This window comes from Catharus ustulatus, chromosome 2 (genome assembly GCF_009819885.2).
Source record: "Catharus ustulatus isolate bCatUst1 chromosome 2, bCatUst1.pri.v2, whole genome shotgun sequence".
NCBI classification, from domain to species: domain Eukaryota; kingdom Metazoa; phylum Chordata; class Aves; order Passeriformes; family Turdidae; genus Catharus; species Catharus ustulatus.
The window spans coordinates 49,150,360-49,170,323 of record NC_046222.1 but is presented as its reverse complement, the minus strand read 5'-3'; the positions used below and the strand labels follow the sequence as shown (position 1 = coordinate 49,170,323).

General features: G+C 37.8%; 2 protein-coding genes across 5 annotated transcripts in view; one reads left to right on the top strand and one right to left on the bottom strand.

Moving 5' to 3' along the window:
• Positions 1 to 13,284, top strand: part of SACS (sacsin molecular chaperone) — a 41,002-nt gene extending 27,718 nt beyond the window's left edge. For both annotated transcript variants that reach the window (XM_033052015.1, XM_033052016.2), the window contains exon 9: positions 396 to 13,284. In XM_033052015.1, coding sequence (XP_032907906.1) covers positions 396 to 11,956 — 11,561 coding nt within the window. In that variant the 3' untranslated portion in view covers positions 11,957 to 13,284. The remainder of the gene's footprint in view (positions 1 to 395) is intronic.
• Positions 12,343 to 19,964, bottom strand: part of SGCG (sarcoglycan gamma) — a 112,132-nt gene continuing 104,510 nt past the window's right edge. For all 3 annotated transcript variants that reach the window (XM_033052017.2, XM_033052018.2, XM_033052019.2), the window contains one exon: positions 12,343 to 19,203. In XM_033052017.2, the coding sequence (XP_032907908.1) occupies positions 19,030 to 19,203 (174 nt within the window). In that variant the 3' untranslated portion in view covers positions 12,343 to 19,029. The remainder of the gene's footprint in view (positions 19,204 to 19,964) is intronic.

Below are 19,964 nucleotides of genomic sequence, written 5' to 3'. Positions count from 1 at the left end.
TAAAGGGTTAGATTTTTATTTACCGCTAGGCAAATAATTAGGGTAAAGGATCAACTAAACACAAAAATGTTTGTAGTCCAATTCTAAATCTTCAGTTGCTATGTATGCCTGAGAACTTTTGTGTTAAACTAACAAGTATAACAACATACTGGTAATTTTCAATTTGTTTATATTTTCATACTAATATGGAATGCATTTGCTCTTAATTAACTCCGGAAAACAAAGGAAGCTGGTGTCTGCACTCCTGTTTACAAACGTGGTTTTTTTTCCACGCAAAGACAGGGCACAGATTAGACTTTTTTTCTTGTTTTCATTTTTCTTTGCCCCCTGAAGCCATTTGCTAAGTAACTCTGCTCTGTGATTCTCACAGCTTTTCTCTTTTGCTGTAATTTCAGGGAGGCCATGCACTCAGCTGCAGCTCCTGAACCCAGAAAGGTTTGCCCGGCTCATTAAAGAAGTTATGAACAGTGTGTGGCCTGGGAGAGATGTGGTTGTACAGTGGTATCCAGGCTTGGAAGAAAAAAAGCACCCATCAGTTTCCTGGCTGAAGATGGTCTGGAAGAATCTATATATACATTTTTCTGATGACTTGAGTGTGTTTGATGAAATGCCTCTTATCCCCAAGACGCTGCTGGAGGAAAATCAAACATCAGTGGAACTGGTTAGATTTAGGAATCCATCACCCATCATTCTGGAAGATGAATCTGAGACTCAGCTCCCAGAATATTTAGCTGATATTATTCAGAGAATTGGTGGAGTTGTACTTAAGAAACTGGATATTTCTATCCAACATCCACTTATAAAAAAATATGTGCATCCACCATTGCCAAGTGCTGTTTTACAAATAATGGAAAAAATGTCCTTACAGAAACTATGCAATCAGGTTGCATCATTCCCGCCAACACATAAAGATGCTCTTAGGGCATTCTTAGCTAGTTTAACAGATGCAAATGAAAAAGAGAAGAGAATTATTCAGGAATTGCAAATATTTAAAAAAATTGAAAAATCATCTGATGAAAATGTCCCTGTTTTTACTGGGCTGAAGGGTAGTAAGGTATTACACCACACTGCCAAAATTCCTCCTGGTCTAAGGTTTTCTGTTCCAATAATTGACAGCAGTGATGAAGCAACTATTCGCTTAGCTAATCTGCTGAAAATAGAACAGCTGAAGAGCACAGACTGCTTGAAGTTTGTTATAGAAGACATAAGAAGTGATTTTTATTCATATGATGAAACAGCACAGATAATGCAATGGGTTCTTGAAAATCTGACTTTTCTGAAAAATGAGAATACAGATGTGATAGATTGGCTGACACCACTAAAGTTTATTCGGATCTCACCGGAAAAGATAATGTCAGCAAATGAACTCTTTGATCCTGAGGTAGAACTTCTGCAACATTTGTTTTATGCTGAGGAGGAAAGTTGCTTCCCCCCTGTTATTTTTACATCCTCAGATATTCTTCATTCACTGAGACAAATAGGCTTAAAAAGTGAAGCCAATCTTGAGGAAAATGATATCTTGAGAGTGGCAAAAAAAATTGAAAGTTTGCATGCTGACTCTAACACCAATCATGTTTTGCTGTTAAGAAAAGCTAGAACTCTCTTGACAATTTTGAACAAAAACCATATGCTGCTTCAATCATCTGAAACGAAAGCTGTAATGAAAAAGATAAAATGGATTCCTGCAAGTAAGGAAAGGCCCCCAAATTATCCAGGGTCCCTAGTTTGGAAAGGAGATCACTGTAATCTGTGTTCACCACCAGAAATGTGTGATATATCACATGCAATTTTAGTTGGTTCCTCAGTTCCTCTTGTGGAAAATGTACTGTTGGATATAGAAAAAGCACTTGGCATTCCCACCAAGCCGAACATAAAAGCAGTCTTGAAACATTTCAAGGTGGTAGTTGATTGGCATAGTTCTAAAACCTTCAGTGATGAGGACTACTATCAGTTTCAGCATATCTTGCTTGAGATTTATGGATTTATGCATGATCATCTAGAAGAAGGCAAAGAAGCTTTTAAAGCCCTGAAATTTCCCTGGGTTTGGACAGGTAAAACATTTTGTTCCCTCACACAAGCAGTTATAAAATCAGTTCCTGACCTTGATCTCCAACCTTATCTACATTATGTTCCAAAAACTATGGCAAAGTTTCACCAGTTGTTTAAATGTTGTGGTTCAATTGAGGAGTTAACACCAGACCATGTTTCTATGGTCATTCAGAAAATATATCTGAAGAGTGAGCAGTCTCTGTCAGAACAAGAGAGCAAGCAAAGCCTTCACATCATGTTGAGCATCATAAGATGGCTGTACAGCAATCAGATCCCTGCGAGTCTGCATACACCCATGCCGCTGTACAGTGGCAAACTTCCTTACAAACTTGCAATGAAGCCAATTCATGAGTGCTGTTACTGTGACATCAAAGTTGATGACTTAAACGATCTGCTTGAGGATTCTGTTGAACCCATAATTTTGGTGCATGAAGACATACCAATGAAAACTGCTGAGTGGTTAAATGTCCCATGCCTTAGCACAAGACTGATTAATCCAGAAAATATGGGGTTTGAGCAATCTGGGCAAAGAGAGCCTCTGACTGTGAGAATTAAAAACATATTGGAAGAATACCCTTCCATTTCAGATATCTTTAAGGAGCTTCTTCAAAATGCTGATGATGCTAATGCAACAGAATGTAATTTCCTGATTGACATGAGAAGAAATATGGATATAAGAGAGAACCTTCTGGATCCAGGAATGGCAGCATGTCATGGTCCAGCTTTGTGGTCATTCAATAATTCTGAGTTTTCTGACTCTGATTTCCTAAATATAACTCGATTAGGAGAGTCTCTAAAAAGGAGTGAAGTTGACAAAGTAGGAAAATTTGGACTGGGATTCAATTCTGTTTATCATATCACTGATGTTCCTATTATTTTGAGCCGGGAGTTCATGATTATGTTTGATCCAAATGTCAACCATATAAGTAAGCATATCAGAGATAAATCTAACCCTGGCATCAAAATCAACTGGAGTAAGCAACAGAAGAGACTGCGAAAATTTCCAAATCAGTTTAAACCATTTATAGGAGTTTTTGGTTGCCAACTACCACTGACAGTAGAATCTCCCTATAGCTACAAAGGAACACTTTTCAGGCTGTCCTTTAGGACTCAGCAGGAAGCTAAAGTGAGTGAAGTCAGCAGTGCATCTTACAATACAGCAGACATTTACTCTCTTGTGGATGAATTTAGTATTTGTGGTCATAGACTGATAATATTTGCTCAGAGTGTAAATTCAATGGTTTTGAAATACTTGAAAATTGAAGCAGAGGATCCTGGTGTGGCACAAGATGTTGTCACTATCAGAAAAAATCTGTGTTCTTCCAAAGCCTTGACTGCACCAAATGTAAGCGTTTTAAAGGAAGCAGCTAAACTCATGAAGGTGTGCAGCAGCAGTACTAAAAAGCTTCCCACTGAAACACCAAAGTCATCGTGTATCCTGCAGATAGTTGTAGAAGAATTTCACCATGTGTTTAGGCGTATTGCTGATTTACAGTCTCCACTTTTCAGAGGTACTGAAGAGGATCCAGCTGCTTTCTTTGAAATGGCTAAATCAGGACAGACGAAAAGATCAGGTGATGAATTGCCACAGAAGACAGTAGATTCAACAACGTGGCTTATATGTTCTTGCATGGATGTTGGAGATGCTTTGAAATTTTCTTTGCATGAAAGTGGACGAAGACTAGGCCTAGTTCCCTGTGGTGGCGTAGGAGTGTTGCTGTCTGAAACCCAGGATCAAAAATGGATTGTGAAACCTAATTGCAACAACATAGGTGAAGTATTCTGCTATTTACCTCTGCGAATAAAAACAGGCTTACCTCTCCACATAAATGGCTGCTTTGCAGTTACTTCAAATCGGAAAGAGATCTGGAAAACAGACACAAAAGGAAGATGGAATACAGTATTCATGAGGCATGTTATTGTAAAAGCCTACATAGAAGCCCTTTGTGTTTTACGTGACATGGCAATCAATGGTGAGCTAGTTGACTACAGTTACTGTGCAGTGTGGCCAGATCCTGATTCAGTTCACGATGATTTTTCTGTTATTTGTCAAGGGTTTTATGAGGACATAGCTCATATGAAAAGCAAAGAAGGGATCAAAGTGTTTTCTGATGGGTCATCTTGGGTTTCCATGAAGAATGTAAGGTTTTTAGATGACTCCATACTGAAACGGCCAGATGTTGGGCCATCAGCCTTCAAGATCTTTCTGAAGTACCTTAAGAAAACTGGATCAAAAAATCTGTGTGCTGTAGATCTTCCATCCTGGGTAAAGACAGGATTTGAAGAAGCAGGATGCAAATACATATTATTGGAGAACACTTTCTCTGAGAAACAGTTCTTTTCTGAGGTATTTTTTCCTAATATTCAGGAGATTGATGCAGAGCTACGTGATCCTTTGATGCGTTATGTTCTCAATGAAAAACTTGAGGAGTTCTCAGGAATTCTTCGTGCTACTCCATGTATTCCCTGTTCATTGGATGGACATTCTTTAGTTACACCATCAAGACTCATCCACCCTGAAGGAAGAGTTGCTAAGTTGTATGATGCTGAGGATGGAAGATTTCCTTATGGCACCACTCAGGATTATCTTAACCCTGTTATTTTGGTTAAACTTGTGCAGTTGGGAATGGCTAAAGATGATATTTTATGGGAAGATCTGATAGAACGTGCAGAGTCAGTAGCTGAAATTAACAAGACTGATCATGCTGCAGCTTGTCTCAGGAGCAGCATTATATTGAGTCTTATTGATGAAAAATTGAAATGTACAGATCCTAGAGCTAAAGAATTTGCTGCAAAATGTCAAAACATTCCTTTCCTTCCTTTTCTTAGCAAACCAGCAGGCTTCTCACTGCACTGGAAAGGCAGTGATTTTCAGCCTGAAGCAATGTTTTCAGCAAATGATCTTTTCACTGCTGATCATCAAGATATAGTTTGCCTCACACAACCAATTCTTAATGAAAATTCCCACTCATTTAAAGGTTGTGGTACTCTGTCATTAGCTGTCAAAGAATTTTTGGGTTTACTTAAGAAACCAGCTGTTAATTTAGTCATAAATCAGTTAGAAGAAGTTGCAAAGTCGTTTGATGGAATCACTTTGTATCAAGAAAATATCACTAATGCTTGTTACAAATATCTGCATGAAGCGATGTTGGAGAGTGAATCAACAAAAGCCATGATAATTGAGCAGCTAACAAACTGTAGTTTTATTTTGGTTGAGAATGTGTACGCTGATCCATCAAAAGTGTCTTTTCATTTGAATTTTGAAGCAGCACCCTATCTCTATCAGTTACCTAACAAATACAAAAACAGTTTCCGTGAGCTGTTTGAAAGTGTGGGTGTAAGACAGGCTTTTACAGTTGAAGACTTTGCTGTAGTCCTGGAATCAATAAATCAGGAGAGAGGGACCAAACAACTAACAGAAGACAACTTTCAGCTCTGCAGGAGAATAATTAGTGAAGGAATATGGGGCCTCATTAGAGAGAAGAAGCAGGAATTTTGTGAGAAAAAGTATGGTGAGATTTTGTTGCCAGATACTCGTCTTGCACTTCTACCTGCAAAATCTTTGTGTTACAATGACTGCCCATGGATAAAAGTCAAAGACACAACTGTTAAATATTGTCATGGTGATATTCCAAGAGAAGTTGCAGTGAAGCTTGGAGCAATACCAAAACGCCATAAAGCTTTAGAAAGATATGCATCAAATATCTGTTTTACTACCCTTGGAACAGAATTTGGACAGAAAGAAAAACTGACTAGTAGAATTAAAAGCATTCTGAATGCTTACCCTTCAGAAAAAGAGATGCTGAAAGAGCTCCTTCAGAATGCAGATGATGCAAAAGCTACAGAGATCTGTTTTGTGTTTGATCCTAGACAGCATCCAGCTGATAGAATATTTGATGAGAAATGGGCACCACTTCAAGGACCAGCACTGTGTGTTTACAACAATCAGCCTTTTACAGAAGATGACATTCGGGGAATCCAAAACCTTGGAAAAGGTACAAAAGTAGGAAATCCCTGTAAAACTGGACAATATGGTATAGGTTTCAATTCTGTTTATCACATTACTGATTGCCCTTCTTTCCTGTCTGGCAATGATATACTTTGCATTTTTGATCCTCATGCAAGATATGCACCAGGTTCAACATCAACAAGTCCTGGCCGCATGTTTAGAGATTTAGATGCAGATTTCAGAACACAGTTCTCAGATGTACTGGATCTCTACTTAGGAAATCACTTTAAACTGGATAATTGTACGATGTTTAGGTTTCCTCTTCGAAATGGAGAAATGGCAAAAGTATCAGAAATTTCATCAGTCCCGTGCTCAGATAGAATGGTCCAAAATCTTTTGGATAAGCTGCGTACAGATGGGGCAGAACTCCTAATGTTTTTGAACCATATGGAAAAGATTTCTATTTGTGAGATAGAAAAAACAACAGGTGCACTGAATGTCCTCTATTCTGTACAAGGGAAAATCACTGATGGAGACAGACTGAAACGAAAGCAATTCCATGCATCTGTGATCGACAGCGTAACTAAAAAGAGGCAGCTAAGTGAAATACCTGTACAGCAGATTACTTACACAATGGATACTGAAGACTCTGAAGGAAATCTCACCACCTGGTTAATTTGTAACAGGTCAGGCTTTTCTGCCATGGAAAAGGTATCCAAAAGTGTGGTTTCAGCCCACAAGAATGAGGACATCACTCTTTTCCCTCGTGGTGGAGTAGCAGCTTGCATTACTCATAATTACAAAAAGCCCCACAGAGCATTCTGTTTCTTACCCTTATCATTAGAAACTGGATTACCTTTCCATGTGAATGGACACTTTGCTCTGGACTCTGCAAGAAGAAATCTGTGGCGTGATGATAATGGTGTTGGAGTAAGAAGTGACTGGAATAGCAGTCTAATGACAGCACTGATAGCACCAGCCTATGTTGAACTGCTCATTCAGCTGAAGAAGAGGTATTTTCCAGGAACTGACCCTACAGTATCAGTGCTGCAAAACACACCTATTCACGCTGTGAAAGACACTTTAAAGAAGTTTTTATCCTTTTTCCCAGTTAATAGACTTGATATTCAACCAGACTGGTATTGCTTAGTGAAAGCAGTTTACAGTTGCATTTATGAAGATTTGAAGCGTCTTTTACCTGTTATGAGAGCTCCAAATGTTGATGGTTCTGATTTGCATTCTGCTGTTATCATCACATGGGTTAACATGTCTACTGTGAACAAAGGCAGACCATTCTTTGACAACTTGCTACAAGATGAATTGCAGCACCTCAAAAATACAGAATACAACATCACAACACGGAAGACAGTGGCTGAAAATGTTTACAGACTGAAGCATTTGCTCTTAGAAATTGGATTCAATTTGGTATATAACTGCGATGAGACTGCAAATCTCTACCACTGTTTGGTAGATGCAGATATTCCTGTCACCTATGTGACACCTGCTGATGTCCGATTGTTTTTGATGACATTTTCTTTTCCAGACTCCAGTTGCCACATTGGAAAATTACCCTGTCGTCTTCAGCAGACAAATTTGAAACTGTTCCATAGCCTCAAACTCCTGGTTGATTACTGTTTCAAAGATGCAGAAGAAAATGAAATCCAAATTGAGGGTTTGCCACTCCTTATTACTCTTGACAATGTTTTGCAAGTTTTTGATTCAAAGCGACCGAAGTTCTTGACAACATACCATGAACTGATTCCGTCTCGCAAGGATCTCTTTATGAACACATTGTATTTGAGATACAACAATATTCTGCTCAACAGTGAAGTAGCTAAAGTCTTTGATATCAAAAGTTTTGCTGAATTGTTATCATCTGTGCTGCCTAGAGAATATAAAACTAGAAATTGTATGAAATGGAAGGAAAACTTTGCAAGTGAATCTTGGCTTAAAAGTGCTTGGCATTTTATCACTGAGTCTCTAAATATTAAGGAAGAGCAAGAAGATACGCAAGCAAAATTCGATGGTGTTATTGAAACTTTGAAGGACTGGACTTTGCTTCCAGGTGTAAAGTTTACTGTCTCAGCCAATCATCTGGTTGTGCCAGAGTGTGATGTTTTGCTGCCACTCAGCATCATGCACATAGCTGTCTTTCCAAATGCTCAGAGTGATAAAGTCTTCCATGCTTTAATGAAAACAGGCTGTATTCAGCTGGCATTGAACAAAATCTGCTCCAAAGACAGTGCTTTAGTGCCTTTGTTGTCAGGACGTACAGCAAACATAGATAATCCCTCCAGCATTCTGAAAGCCATACAATATATGGTACAGACATCAACTTTTAAGACTGAAAAGTTAGCAGAAAGTGACTTTGAGGCTCTCCTAATGTACTTCAATTGCAACTTATGTCATCTGACATCTCAGGATGACATTAAAATCTTAAAGTCTCTTCCCTGTTACAAATCAATCAGTGGCCGATACATCAGCATTGCAAAATATGGGACGTGTTATGTCCTCACAAAAAGCATCCCGTCAATAGAAGTAGACAGATGGACACAGTCAACTTCATCGGCTTTTCTTGAGGAGAAGGTTCATTTGAAAGATTTGTATACTATGCTTGGGTGTGTCTCTGTGGATGATCTTGAAGTGTACTTGAAACATCTTTTGCCAAAAATTGAAACCCTGTCTTATGATGCAAAATTAGAACATTTGATCTACTTAAAGAATAGGCTAACTAGCATTGAAGAAACTTCAGAAATGAAAGAGCAGCTGTTTGAAAAGCTTGAAAGCATTTTGATCATTCATGATTCAAGCAATAGGTTGAAACCTGCAAAATACTTTTATGACAGGACCGTAAAAGTCTTTGAAGTTATGCTGCCTGAAAAATTCTTTATACCTCAAGATTTTTTTAAAAAGCTAGAGCAACTTACAAAACCAAAAAATCAAGCTGTATTCCTTCCATCATGGGTAACTTTTCTGAGACACATCGGTTTGAAATTCATCATTTCACAGCAGCAGTTACTGCAGTTTGCTAAGGAAATCAGCATGCGAGCAAATACAGAAAACTGGTCTAAAGAAACACTGCAGAATACTGTAGATGTTCTCCTCCATCATATATTTCAAGAAAGAACTGATCTTTTTTCAGGAAATTTTCTGAAAGAACTGTCTTTAATTCCTTTTCTGTGCCCTGAACGAGCTCCAGCAGAATTTGTGAGATTTCATCCTCAGTATCAAGAAGTTAATGGAACTCTTCCTCTTATACGATTCAATGGGGCACAGGTGAACCCTAAATTCAAGCAGACTGATGTGTTGCAGTTGCTGTGGACGTCATGTCCTATTCTTCCTGAGAAAGCAACACCTTTAAGCATCAAAGAGCAAGAGGGGAGTAGTCTTGGTGCACAAGAACAGCTTGAGCAAGTTTTAGCCATGCTGAATGTTAATTTGGACCCTCCTCTGGACAAAGTGATCAATAACTGCAGGAACATATGCAATATAACAACTCTGGATGAGGACATGGTAAAAACTAGGGCCAAGGTCCTAAGAAGCATTTATGAGTTTCTTAGTACAGAGAAGAGGGAATTCCGCTTTCAGCTTCGAGGAGTTTCTTTTATAATGGTGGAAGAGGGTTGGAAGCTCCTTAAGCCTGAGGAGGTGGTGATAAATCTTGAGTATGAATCTGATTTTAAACCTTATCTTTACAAACTTCCTTTAGAACTTGGTACTTTCCACCAGTTATTTAAACATTTGGGTACTGAAGACATTATTTCAACAAAGCAGTATGTTGAAGTTCTAGGTCGCATATATAAGAGCTCGGAAGGAAAGCAATTGGATCCTAATGAAATGCGCACAGTTAAAAGAGTAGTTTCAGGCCTGTTCAAAAGTCTTCAGAATGATTCTGTAAAGGTTAGGAATGACCTTGAGAATATGAGAGATTTTGCCCTTTACCTTCCCAGTCAAGATGGTAGGTTGGTAAAGTCTAGTATCTTAGTTTTTGATGATGCACCCCACTACAAAAGCAGAATCCAAGGTAACATTGGTGTGCAGATGCTTGTTGATCTTAGCCAGTGTTACTTAGGCAAAGACCATGGCTTTCACACTAAATTGATAATGTTATTCCCTCAGAAACTGAGGCCTCGCTTACTTAGCAGTATACTTGAAGAACAGTTAGATGAGGAGTCTCCCAAAATTTGTCAGTTTGGGGCGTTATGTTCTTTGCAGGGAAGGTTACAGTTACTGTTGTCTTCGGAGCAATTCATCACAGGACTCATTAGGATTATGAAGCATGAAAATGACAATGCTTTTCTGGCTAATGAAGAAAAAGCAATAAGACTTTGCAAAGCTTTGCGAGAAGGTTTGAAGGTTTCCTGTTTCGAGAAGCTGCAAACAACATTAAGAGTTAAGGGGTTTGCTCCTATTCCCCACAGCAAAAGTGAAACATTTGCTTTCTTGAAGAGATATGGAAATGCAGTAATACTGCTTTACATACAGCATTCTGACAGCAAGGACATAAATTTCCTCTTAGCATTAGCCATGACCTTAAAATCTGCAACTGACAACCTGATTTCTGATACCTCATATTTAATTGCCATGCTGGGTTGCAATGATATTTATCGGATCAGTGAGAAGCTTGACAGCTTAGGAGTGAAATATGACTCTTCTGAGCCATCAAAACTTGAACTGCCAACACCTGGCACTCCTATACCAGCTGAAATTCACTATACTCTTCTAATGGATCCAATGAACGTATTTTATCCTGGTGAATATGTTGGTTACCTTGTTGATTCTGAAGGTGGTGATATATATGGATCATATCAGCCTACTTACACCTATGCAATCATCGTGCAAGAAGTAGAAAGAGAAGATGATGAAAGCCACAGTTTTCTAGGAAAGATTTATCAGATTGATATTGGATATAGTGAATACAAAATAGTGAGCTCCCTTGACTTGTACAAATTTTCCAGACCAGAGGAAAGTTCTCAAGGCAGGGATAGCACACCTTCTACCCCAACCAGTCCTACAGAATTTCCAGCACATGGACCAAGGGCAATTCCACCTATATTCACTGGTAGAGAGAGCCACAAAACAATGTCCTCAAAACACCACTCTCCAAAAAAGATAAAGTCAAACTCATTGCCAGAAATATTAAGAGAAGTGACATCTGTGATTGAACAGGCTTGGAAGCTTCCAGAATCTGAAAGAAAAAAGATTATTAGGAGGCTGTATCTTAAATGGCATCCAGATAAAAATGCAGAGAATCTTGATATAGCTAATGAGGTTTTCAAACACTTACAGAATGAGATTAACAGGATGGAAAAACAGGCCTTTATGGATCAAAATATGGACAGAGCCTCAAGGAGACCATTTTCATCTTCTGCCTCTCGATTTCAGTCAGATAAATTTTCATTTCAGAGATTTTACACTTCATGGAATCAGGAAGCAACAAGCCACAAATCTGAAAGGCAACAGTATAAAGAGAAGTGTCCCTCCTCCACAGGGCCATCTTACTCCCAACGCTTTTTTGTCCCACCTACATTCAGGTCCGTTGGCAATCCCGTGGAGGCACGTCGATGGCTTAGGCAGGCCCGAGCCAACTTTTCAGCTGCACGAAATGACCTTCATAAAAATGCCAATGAATGGGTGTGCTTTAAGTGCTACCTTTCTACTAAGCTAGCCTTGATTGCAGCTGACTACGCTGTGAAGGGCAAGTCAGACAAAGACATAAAACCAGCAGCTCTGGCACAAAAAATAGAGGAGTACAGTCAGCAACTTGAAGGACTTTCAAATGACGTTCAGACATTGGAGGCTTATGGAGTAGATAGCTTAAAAACTAGGTATCCCGACCTACTTCCTTTTCCACAGATTCCCAATGACAGGTTTACTTCAGAAGTTGCAATGAGAGTGATGGAATGTACTGCTTGTATCATAATAAAACTTGAAAACTTCATACAACAAAAAGTATAAATGATTTTAAGAGGCTAGGGGACTGTTTTGTCAAGAGTTCAGGTATTTCATGTAGTGGGATACAAATGCAGTTGTGCAGATTTTAGAATGTCCAAGAAGCTAAATGGTGCCAAGCAGTTTAGAAGTGTAGTGCACAAAGATGGATAGTACAGAGGTATTTAGAAATGAAATTTACTTAAATGGGATTTTTTTCTTAACTGAGCCTGCTGTTAAGCAAACTGTAAAACCTGAATATTTTTTAGAATTTGCAAGGAAATTGAGCTGCAAAAATTAGATGTATGCACAACATTGTGATTAATTGGCATATTATTGAACTGCACTTTATATAACCAAAGCTTAGCTTTCTGTTAGATGAAGCCTGTAATTATAAGTCCTTATTAGATTTATTTCATTTAATGTAATGTTTCTGAAAGGATAATGTCAGTTTTCAATGTACTTAAGACTGGATATACAATGAAATGGGAAATGGGGTGGAAGCTAAAATAACTTTGGAGATACTGCTCCAAAGCATATCTGTATACTTTTGGATTCTGTGGACACTCATGTCACTCATAGTAATATTCTTATCAGCTGGATCTGATTATAAATTTGTTGCAGCATCACACTGTAAACATTTAAAGGGTAGTTTAGTATCTGTAAACTGGTACAGTTATTTTAATGCTGAATAATGATACTTGATTTAACATGCCATGTCATGTCATGCATTGATTGCATTCACTTTATTATAAAATAATGAAGTATTTAATTTACTTTCTTTTTAGAGCCTGTCATTTTTTGTTTCATGATAAAGCATGTGGATGATATAAAAATCTGTGAACATTATTATATGGTGTTTTATGATTTTTTTTGGAACACCAAAACTCAGTTTTCAGATGCCTAAATGCTTGAGTTCCTTTTTTCCCCGTGTGTGTGCCTTTTTGTTGTACATATATATGTATTTTTCCACAAACATTGGTAATAGTACAATTCAGTAACTCATTTTGGTGTACACAAAGCACTGTTTTTTGTTACATGTTTCAAGGTGCTGCAATGTAATGCTGGTTTTATTTTATTATTCACTACAGCCCTCGAGAAATCTGATTATTAGTTCACAGTCTTTCTTTTATAGTTTGTAATACTTTTGGTAATGTCATGCAGTATGTTGAACATTAGTTTTTTGTAAAAAAAAATTAAAAATAAAAAATGAAAGGATAATGCTAAATGGAAGGATTTTTCTTTGCTGGATCAGCCACATTAAACATAAATGTCAGACATTTTCCAGTGGCATGCTGTTACACCTGTGTACTTGACAGCACAATGAATCTGCAATTTAACTTACTGAATACAAATAAACAACATCAAGCTTGCAGGGCTGATACATCTGTGATAGTGTTGTAATCTAAAAATAAAAAGTCATGGTGAGGTCTGCCTGAGTAAATTATAAAGGCCTTGTTCAAGAAATGTGACATTTGGAAAGTGATACTGCTTCTGATTGTGGAGCCCGATTATTATTATTATTAATTCTGCTATTAAATTAAGTGCCATACATTTAATAAAGAAAAATGCAAACATATATTTCAGTCCGATGTGTTTTGGTTTTATAATGTAAGCTAACTTTAACTATTATTTGAAGCTTTTATATAGGTAAATACACAATCTTTTTTTAAAATTAATTCTAAATAATTGTACAAATATTAAAATACTATTGAAAAGGAAACTTTTTTTTTGCAATGGCAAATGTTTGCAGTTTTCTCAAAGAAATTGTACATTTTGCTGATGTTTTGCAATAAATAGCATGTAAGTAAAACACAAATCCTGGTGTGCCATGAAATAAATCTGTTTAGTTAACTCCCCGTATTTTTCAGATAGATTCCTTTGTGTTTTTTGGCTTCATGCATCAAGTCAGATGAACAGTATTCAGGGTAAGCAAAATACTTGAAAAGGAAACAGTTCTCATGCTTTTCATTTTAAATGGAGCTAAAACATAAGGTCTCATGGAAGCATGCAAAAGTTTAACAGGAGCACCATGAACACTTTCCTGTTTTTACGTGAGATCTTGAGGAAGAAAATCTTCAAAGTGTAAAACTGTGTTTTATAAGCAGCCTATGTTGCCTTACCAGCAAAATAATTATTCATAATTATTATTATGAACTGTTAAAATGGCTGTGTAGAACCACTAAACTAATTTTTATTTTGTTTTTTTTTTTTTTATATACTGCTGAGAGGTGACACTGAGAACAAAAAGGGTCCCAGTTCTTAGGAAGCTAATGGTCTGAAGCAATTTTAAACACTGAGCCAAGCTGAGAAAGAAAACTTGAATGACACTGAAAAACTAATTAATTCTATTATTCCTGAATTGAAACTAACAATAAAATTTACATTTGCCTGCAGAGAGACAGGCAAGAGTGGTGTCTCAGTCGGACGTCTCCTAGTTTCTTATTTGCTTAACTCACTGTAACAGCTAGCCTAAATAAAGAGACTTTGTGAGACTAGGAAACTGTATTCTGACAGAACATGATTTTTAAAGTGCCATTTAATTTCTGATTAAAAATAAAAACAAATAAATAAAATCTTAATTGATTCTTCCTTTTGGCACAGCTGGGAGATTTGGCAATGTGTCTAAGTCAGGTATATGGAAGCTTAGAACAGTTAGGATGTGATGATTCTGTAGTAAGGGTCTGTAGAAGTAAATATTAGCATGTAGATTCCACAGAAATACATTTAACAAGTAATTCTGCACATTAAATGAGTTCTCATTGGAGAAAATGTCTAATTCAGGTTTATCTCCTACCTTCCACGGTACCAGCAGTTTATCTAGGAAAAGCTTCAGTTCTCGTCTCCCAAAATTACAGTTGAGGAGTTTAACAAATGTCAGTGGTATAGGAAGCTGATTTAACCATACATTGGGCAGCTTAAATCAACGGAACTGCAGTTGGAATAAGCCTGGATAGGCTTCTTACTATCTTGTGCTTTAAAAGCTTTTCTCTCTAACAATGGCATATGCAGCTATTCCAAAAAGCACGGGACACTTGCCTCAGCAATTAGTAACAAGAAAAATACTTTTGTTGTTGTTGTTGTTGTTAAGGAAAATAGATTTTTGTGCGGCTGACTACCAGAAGAAAAATAAATGTTTTAATCATGTAAAAAAATGCAATTTTCCACTATTTGTATTCAAATCATTATCATTACAGTGAAGTTACTGTAATGATTTGTGAAACAGGATTTAAAATACGATTGCATTCCCTTGCTACTGGTCTACTTGGGTTGCTTTAAACAAGGCTGTATTTAAATCTATTGCAATTTCTCCAATTAAAGTAGAGGAGGGTAGTACCATCTTTGAGATTTTCTGGTGCTGGATCTAAACTCTGAGAAAGATTGGACTGGTCTCAGGAAACAAAGGCAGAACGAATAGTTAAAAAATAACTAAACTTGGCAGCCAAAGTAAATGTTTTCATTTGAAGAAGGCACACATTTTTTTCACACGAAGGGATTTGTCAATGAATTTTTAATCAAAACTGTTTACCTTCAGTTTGTTTTCTGGATGATTAATTCAGTAGCACTACCATAATTTCTTTGTTTACTTTCACCTACTACTGATTAAGATAAAGGAATTCTAGATGTCAAATGAAACCTAATTGTAAAGCATTTTGTAAATTCTGCGAAGTACATTTTCAGTTGGGACCAAGACTTTTGTTCATATTTTAAATAAAGTACATTTCACATTCTTAGTCTTGGAAAAATAAGTTTGTTTTTAACATGAAAGCATTAATTTACCCTGTGTTTCATTTGAATACAAAAGCAGAAGCAGACTGTTCAAAATGTATAAAGTTTATTCAAGGACTCAGTTTCCAATTCTTGCAATTTCCTTTTGCATAAAGCTATATAAAGATAGACAAATGCAAATACTAAAGGACTGTGAAATGGAAAAAAAAGCTCTTGTTTGGGCAATCACCAGTGAAGTTTTTCTATCACTTTTCCACTGTGTTACAATTGCAACCAGTTGCCAGAACTGCTGTAAATAATTCTTTTTGAGGGAGTAAATATGCAAACAAATCAGCTATGCTGGTAGTGCTTTTTTTCTCTTCTCTGGATAATACTTTTGGAAATAAACTACAGAGCTGTATACTCTCACTTCCCTGTGCCATCATTTTCTGTTACTCTATTTACTGAAGTTTGATTCAAGTAGAAACAGTAATTTTGAATTAACTATGTTGAGATTAACACCAATTAAAATTATAGCATCAGCTGATTACACTGGTAATTTTAGCACACATTTTGTTTCTCTGCTAACCACACCTAGGAGAAAAAAAATAGTGACAAGATGTTGCCAAAATGTGCACAACTTCTATACTGGAAAAATACTTCTGATGTCAGTGTTGTAGCATAATGAAAATAGAATGCAATTTAAGCAATGAAAAGGATCACATTGGTGATCTGGGTGATGGCAGTGCTGAGGGTACAGCAGATCTCTTTAGGTTTTGGTACTACTCAGAATCCACCTGTGAAATGAAGCAGGTGCAGAAGATTTATCTCTACAAGAAAGGTGGTAGTTACTGCAGTGCCTAAATGAAGTGCCATCCTACTTAACAGTGTTACCAGCCAGGGGACTGCACCCTGATTTTCATAGCTCTGTAGGGTCAGTTATTCTTGCCTGGAAAGCCTCAGTTCAATCCCTTGCTGTGAATTAACTGGCAAATCACATTTGAAAATGTGCCTCCAAAACAAAAGCTTAAAATGCGTAGCTTCAAAGTGCTGTGCTTCTATTGTCAGCAGAACAAGCAGATTTGAACTATTTTGCAGTATCTGGCTAATATTGAGGGGTTAGATTAGGTGAATTATTTGTTTGATACTCCAGGGAAGTGGGCATATGTTCCTTGATGTCAGAAAATGGTTCAAATTTTTAAGGACTCAAGTCCCCATTTTGCTGTTAATACTGCACCTGTAAGAGACTGGTGACATTACAGTTCTCCAAGCTCATTGTAGCAGAAGTTTTTAGGTAATTGGCACATGTAAGGATATTTGCTGACTTTTATTTTAGTACTAATACTTTCTATCCAATGAATAAGCCAAGTCTGCTTGTATTTTGGTTTGTAAAAGCTTGTGCACAGAGCTGGGACCACCTAAACTGACTTTAAAGAAATACTGAAGACACGTTTCTGTTAAAGTGTTGAAGAGTGCCTCAGCTGAGAGCTTAGCTGTAGAGACAGATACAGTCAAGAGATACAGCTGTGGAAACAAACATCTCTCTCCTTATGGCCAACAGCCCTGGACTCACTCCTGAAGACAGGAGTGAGTGATTCTAAGCCCAAGAAAAGGGATTTCAGATATAGAAGATGTGTGGCTTCCTACATCTCCTTTAGGCAGTGTAACAGCAATTGGAGCACTGTCCAGGTAACATGTGAAACCTTCACTTGCTTAAGCTCACCTTAAGTGTTCCCTGCTTGCACTACTGAAGCTCTTTGAGCATTAATTACTGAGGGCTGTGTCCTGCTGCAGAAGGGCAGTTTCAGACTCTCTGAGAAATTGCAAAGGCAGCCCCTGAAGCAGGGACTGCCCTGGGCTTTACCACAATATTAGTGAAAAATGTTAATGGGGGACTCTTTCTCAGCCCTCATTTTTGTGTGTACCTGGGCATCTCATCTGAGTGCTGGTTTTCTTCCCTTGCTCACCAGAGCCAAAGCAGCAAGTTTTAAAAAAGTTAGTATTTTGTCCTGATTCTTCTGTTTTAAGGATGATGAACACTTTTTTTTTCCAAAAGGTGGATATTTGTGGTTTACTAACACTATGGGTTAAAATCCTTCTGTAAATAGACACCAAGGCACTGTGTGATAGCTCCTTCCTGGATAGTAAAATCATAGAGTATATACAAAAAATGGCATAAAAGGAATTAAAAACCCATGAGGTTTAAACAACAGACTACTAAATACAAATCTTGCTACCCAGAGGTGTGCAAACAATTTATTTGGGTTCAGTGCAACACCATACAGTGGAACGGGTCTGCAGTTGTGTTTCTTTACAAGACCAATAAATGGTTTGTCAACTCTGGTGGGCATTTATTTTGTATCCAAAGTCCTAATCTAAAAAGTAATAACAATTTTACTTTCTCTGTTTGTGATGGAGTCCCAGTCTGACAGGATCAGAAATACCAGTCAACAGGTGCAGATGGAAATGAAATATTCCTCTTAATTGAAATCTGTGGGCTGCATAAAAGGATTTTTTTCCCACTGCCCAAATAGTTCCTTGTGTCAGACAATCTGAAGACACTTTTTTTTCTTTTTACTAATCCAGCTGGCACAACAGATTGCCTTGTTGAATTAGCATGTCCTAAAATAAAAAGGATTTAAATGAATATGACAGTACAGGCAGTAGAACAAACAATTGCTATCATAAAATATAACAACATATTTCTGTTGTATAGTGAAGGGATCTGAGACACAGAGAGGCCTTCATGACTTCTACAGCATTTTGCATTAGTTATTTTTATATGAATCCCAGTAAGAAGCAAATCAGCATATGTGTTGCCAAATTAAAATATAAAGCTATTAGCAAATTAACATATTTTACACAGAACTTATACAAATACTACGTTTTTCTATCTTGTGTTATTGCAAGAACAAAATTGCATAGACCATTTGCTGGCACTTTCTGAATTCTCCAAATAATGCTTTGTCTTACAAATAATTCAAGTAGTTCCCTCAATTTAATTTCACCCACTAATGCAGTAAGTGTTTACATGTAGTGAAAGGAAAAACCCATGGATCTCAAAAATATGAACAATGACATAATCATCTGACTGAATAATAGTTCAGCAAGGAAACGTATTTGTTTTATTTTTTTATGCTCTCTGTAAGGCTGTTTTCCAAGTGTTACTGACAAAACATGTAATTTGATTCAAGTCATTCTTCTGAAGTGGAAATGTCATTTGTGCTCTTCTTCCCCTTACACCCTGTATTCCAGAACTGTAGATGCAGATTTGTTTCCTAAATTGTAAGTGCTTTGTTTTTAAAATGCTGAAAAATATGCTTTCAGTAACGCCCGGTAGGAGTGATACAAAACTCAGATGCGCAAGGGGGTGCGCGGCCATTTCGGGTGCCTCACTGGCAGACTCGGCTGTACTCTTGGCAAGTAGAGCCCACGCCGGCCACTGACAAGTAGAGCTTTCCATCTGGACACACACAGATTTCATAGAGCCCCTGAGAAATCCCGGATCCACCCCTCGCACCCTCAGGCAGCTTGGGCAGTCGAACAGTTTCAGCATCAAGCAGAAGCTGTGTGGGGAAAAAGCAGGACAAATGGGGTTGTTAGAGATAATAAAGCAATTATGTGTCATGAGGCAAGTTGAATTTGTCCAGGCAAAGCCTTAAGAATGGCCTTTTACACAGGACTTTTTATATAGAAAGTTTCTCTGAGCCCTAGGCTCTTGGCAGACAGAAACAACAGGACAGGAATAAGCTGGTGCTCACTCTCTGAGCAGAGAACTGGTGAAGTTCAACAAGGGCAAGTGCAACGTCCTGCACCTGTGTTGGGGCAATCCCCAAAACGAGGAGAAAGATGTGGGGGTTTTGATGAATGAAAACCTATGTATGAGCCAGCAATGCACATTCACAGCCCAGAAAATCAATCACATCCTGGGCTGCAACAGGAGCAGTGCGATCAGGGGAAAGGGAGGGGATTCTGTCCCTCTGCTCTGCTGAGACCCCACCTGCAGTGCTGCATCCAGCTCTGGGGACCCCCACACAAGAAAGACATGGGCCTGTTGAAGTGAGTTCAGAGGAGGGACATGAAGATGCTCAGAGAGGTGGAGCACCTCTCCTACGAGGAAAGGCTGAGAGAATCGGGATTATTGACATGGAGAAGAGAAGGCTCTGGGGAGACCTCATTGCAGCCTTCCAGTACTTAAAAGGGGCCTACAAGAAAGCTGAGGAGGGAGCTTTCCTCAGGAATACTGGTTTTAAATTGAAAGAAGATAGATTTAGATTAGGTATAAAAAATAATTTCTTTCAGTGGTGAGGCACGGAGCAGGTTGCCC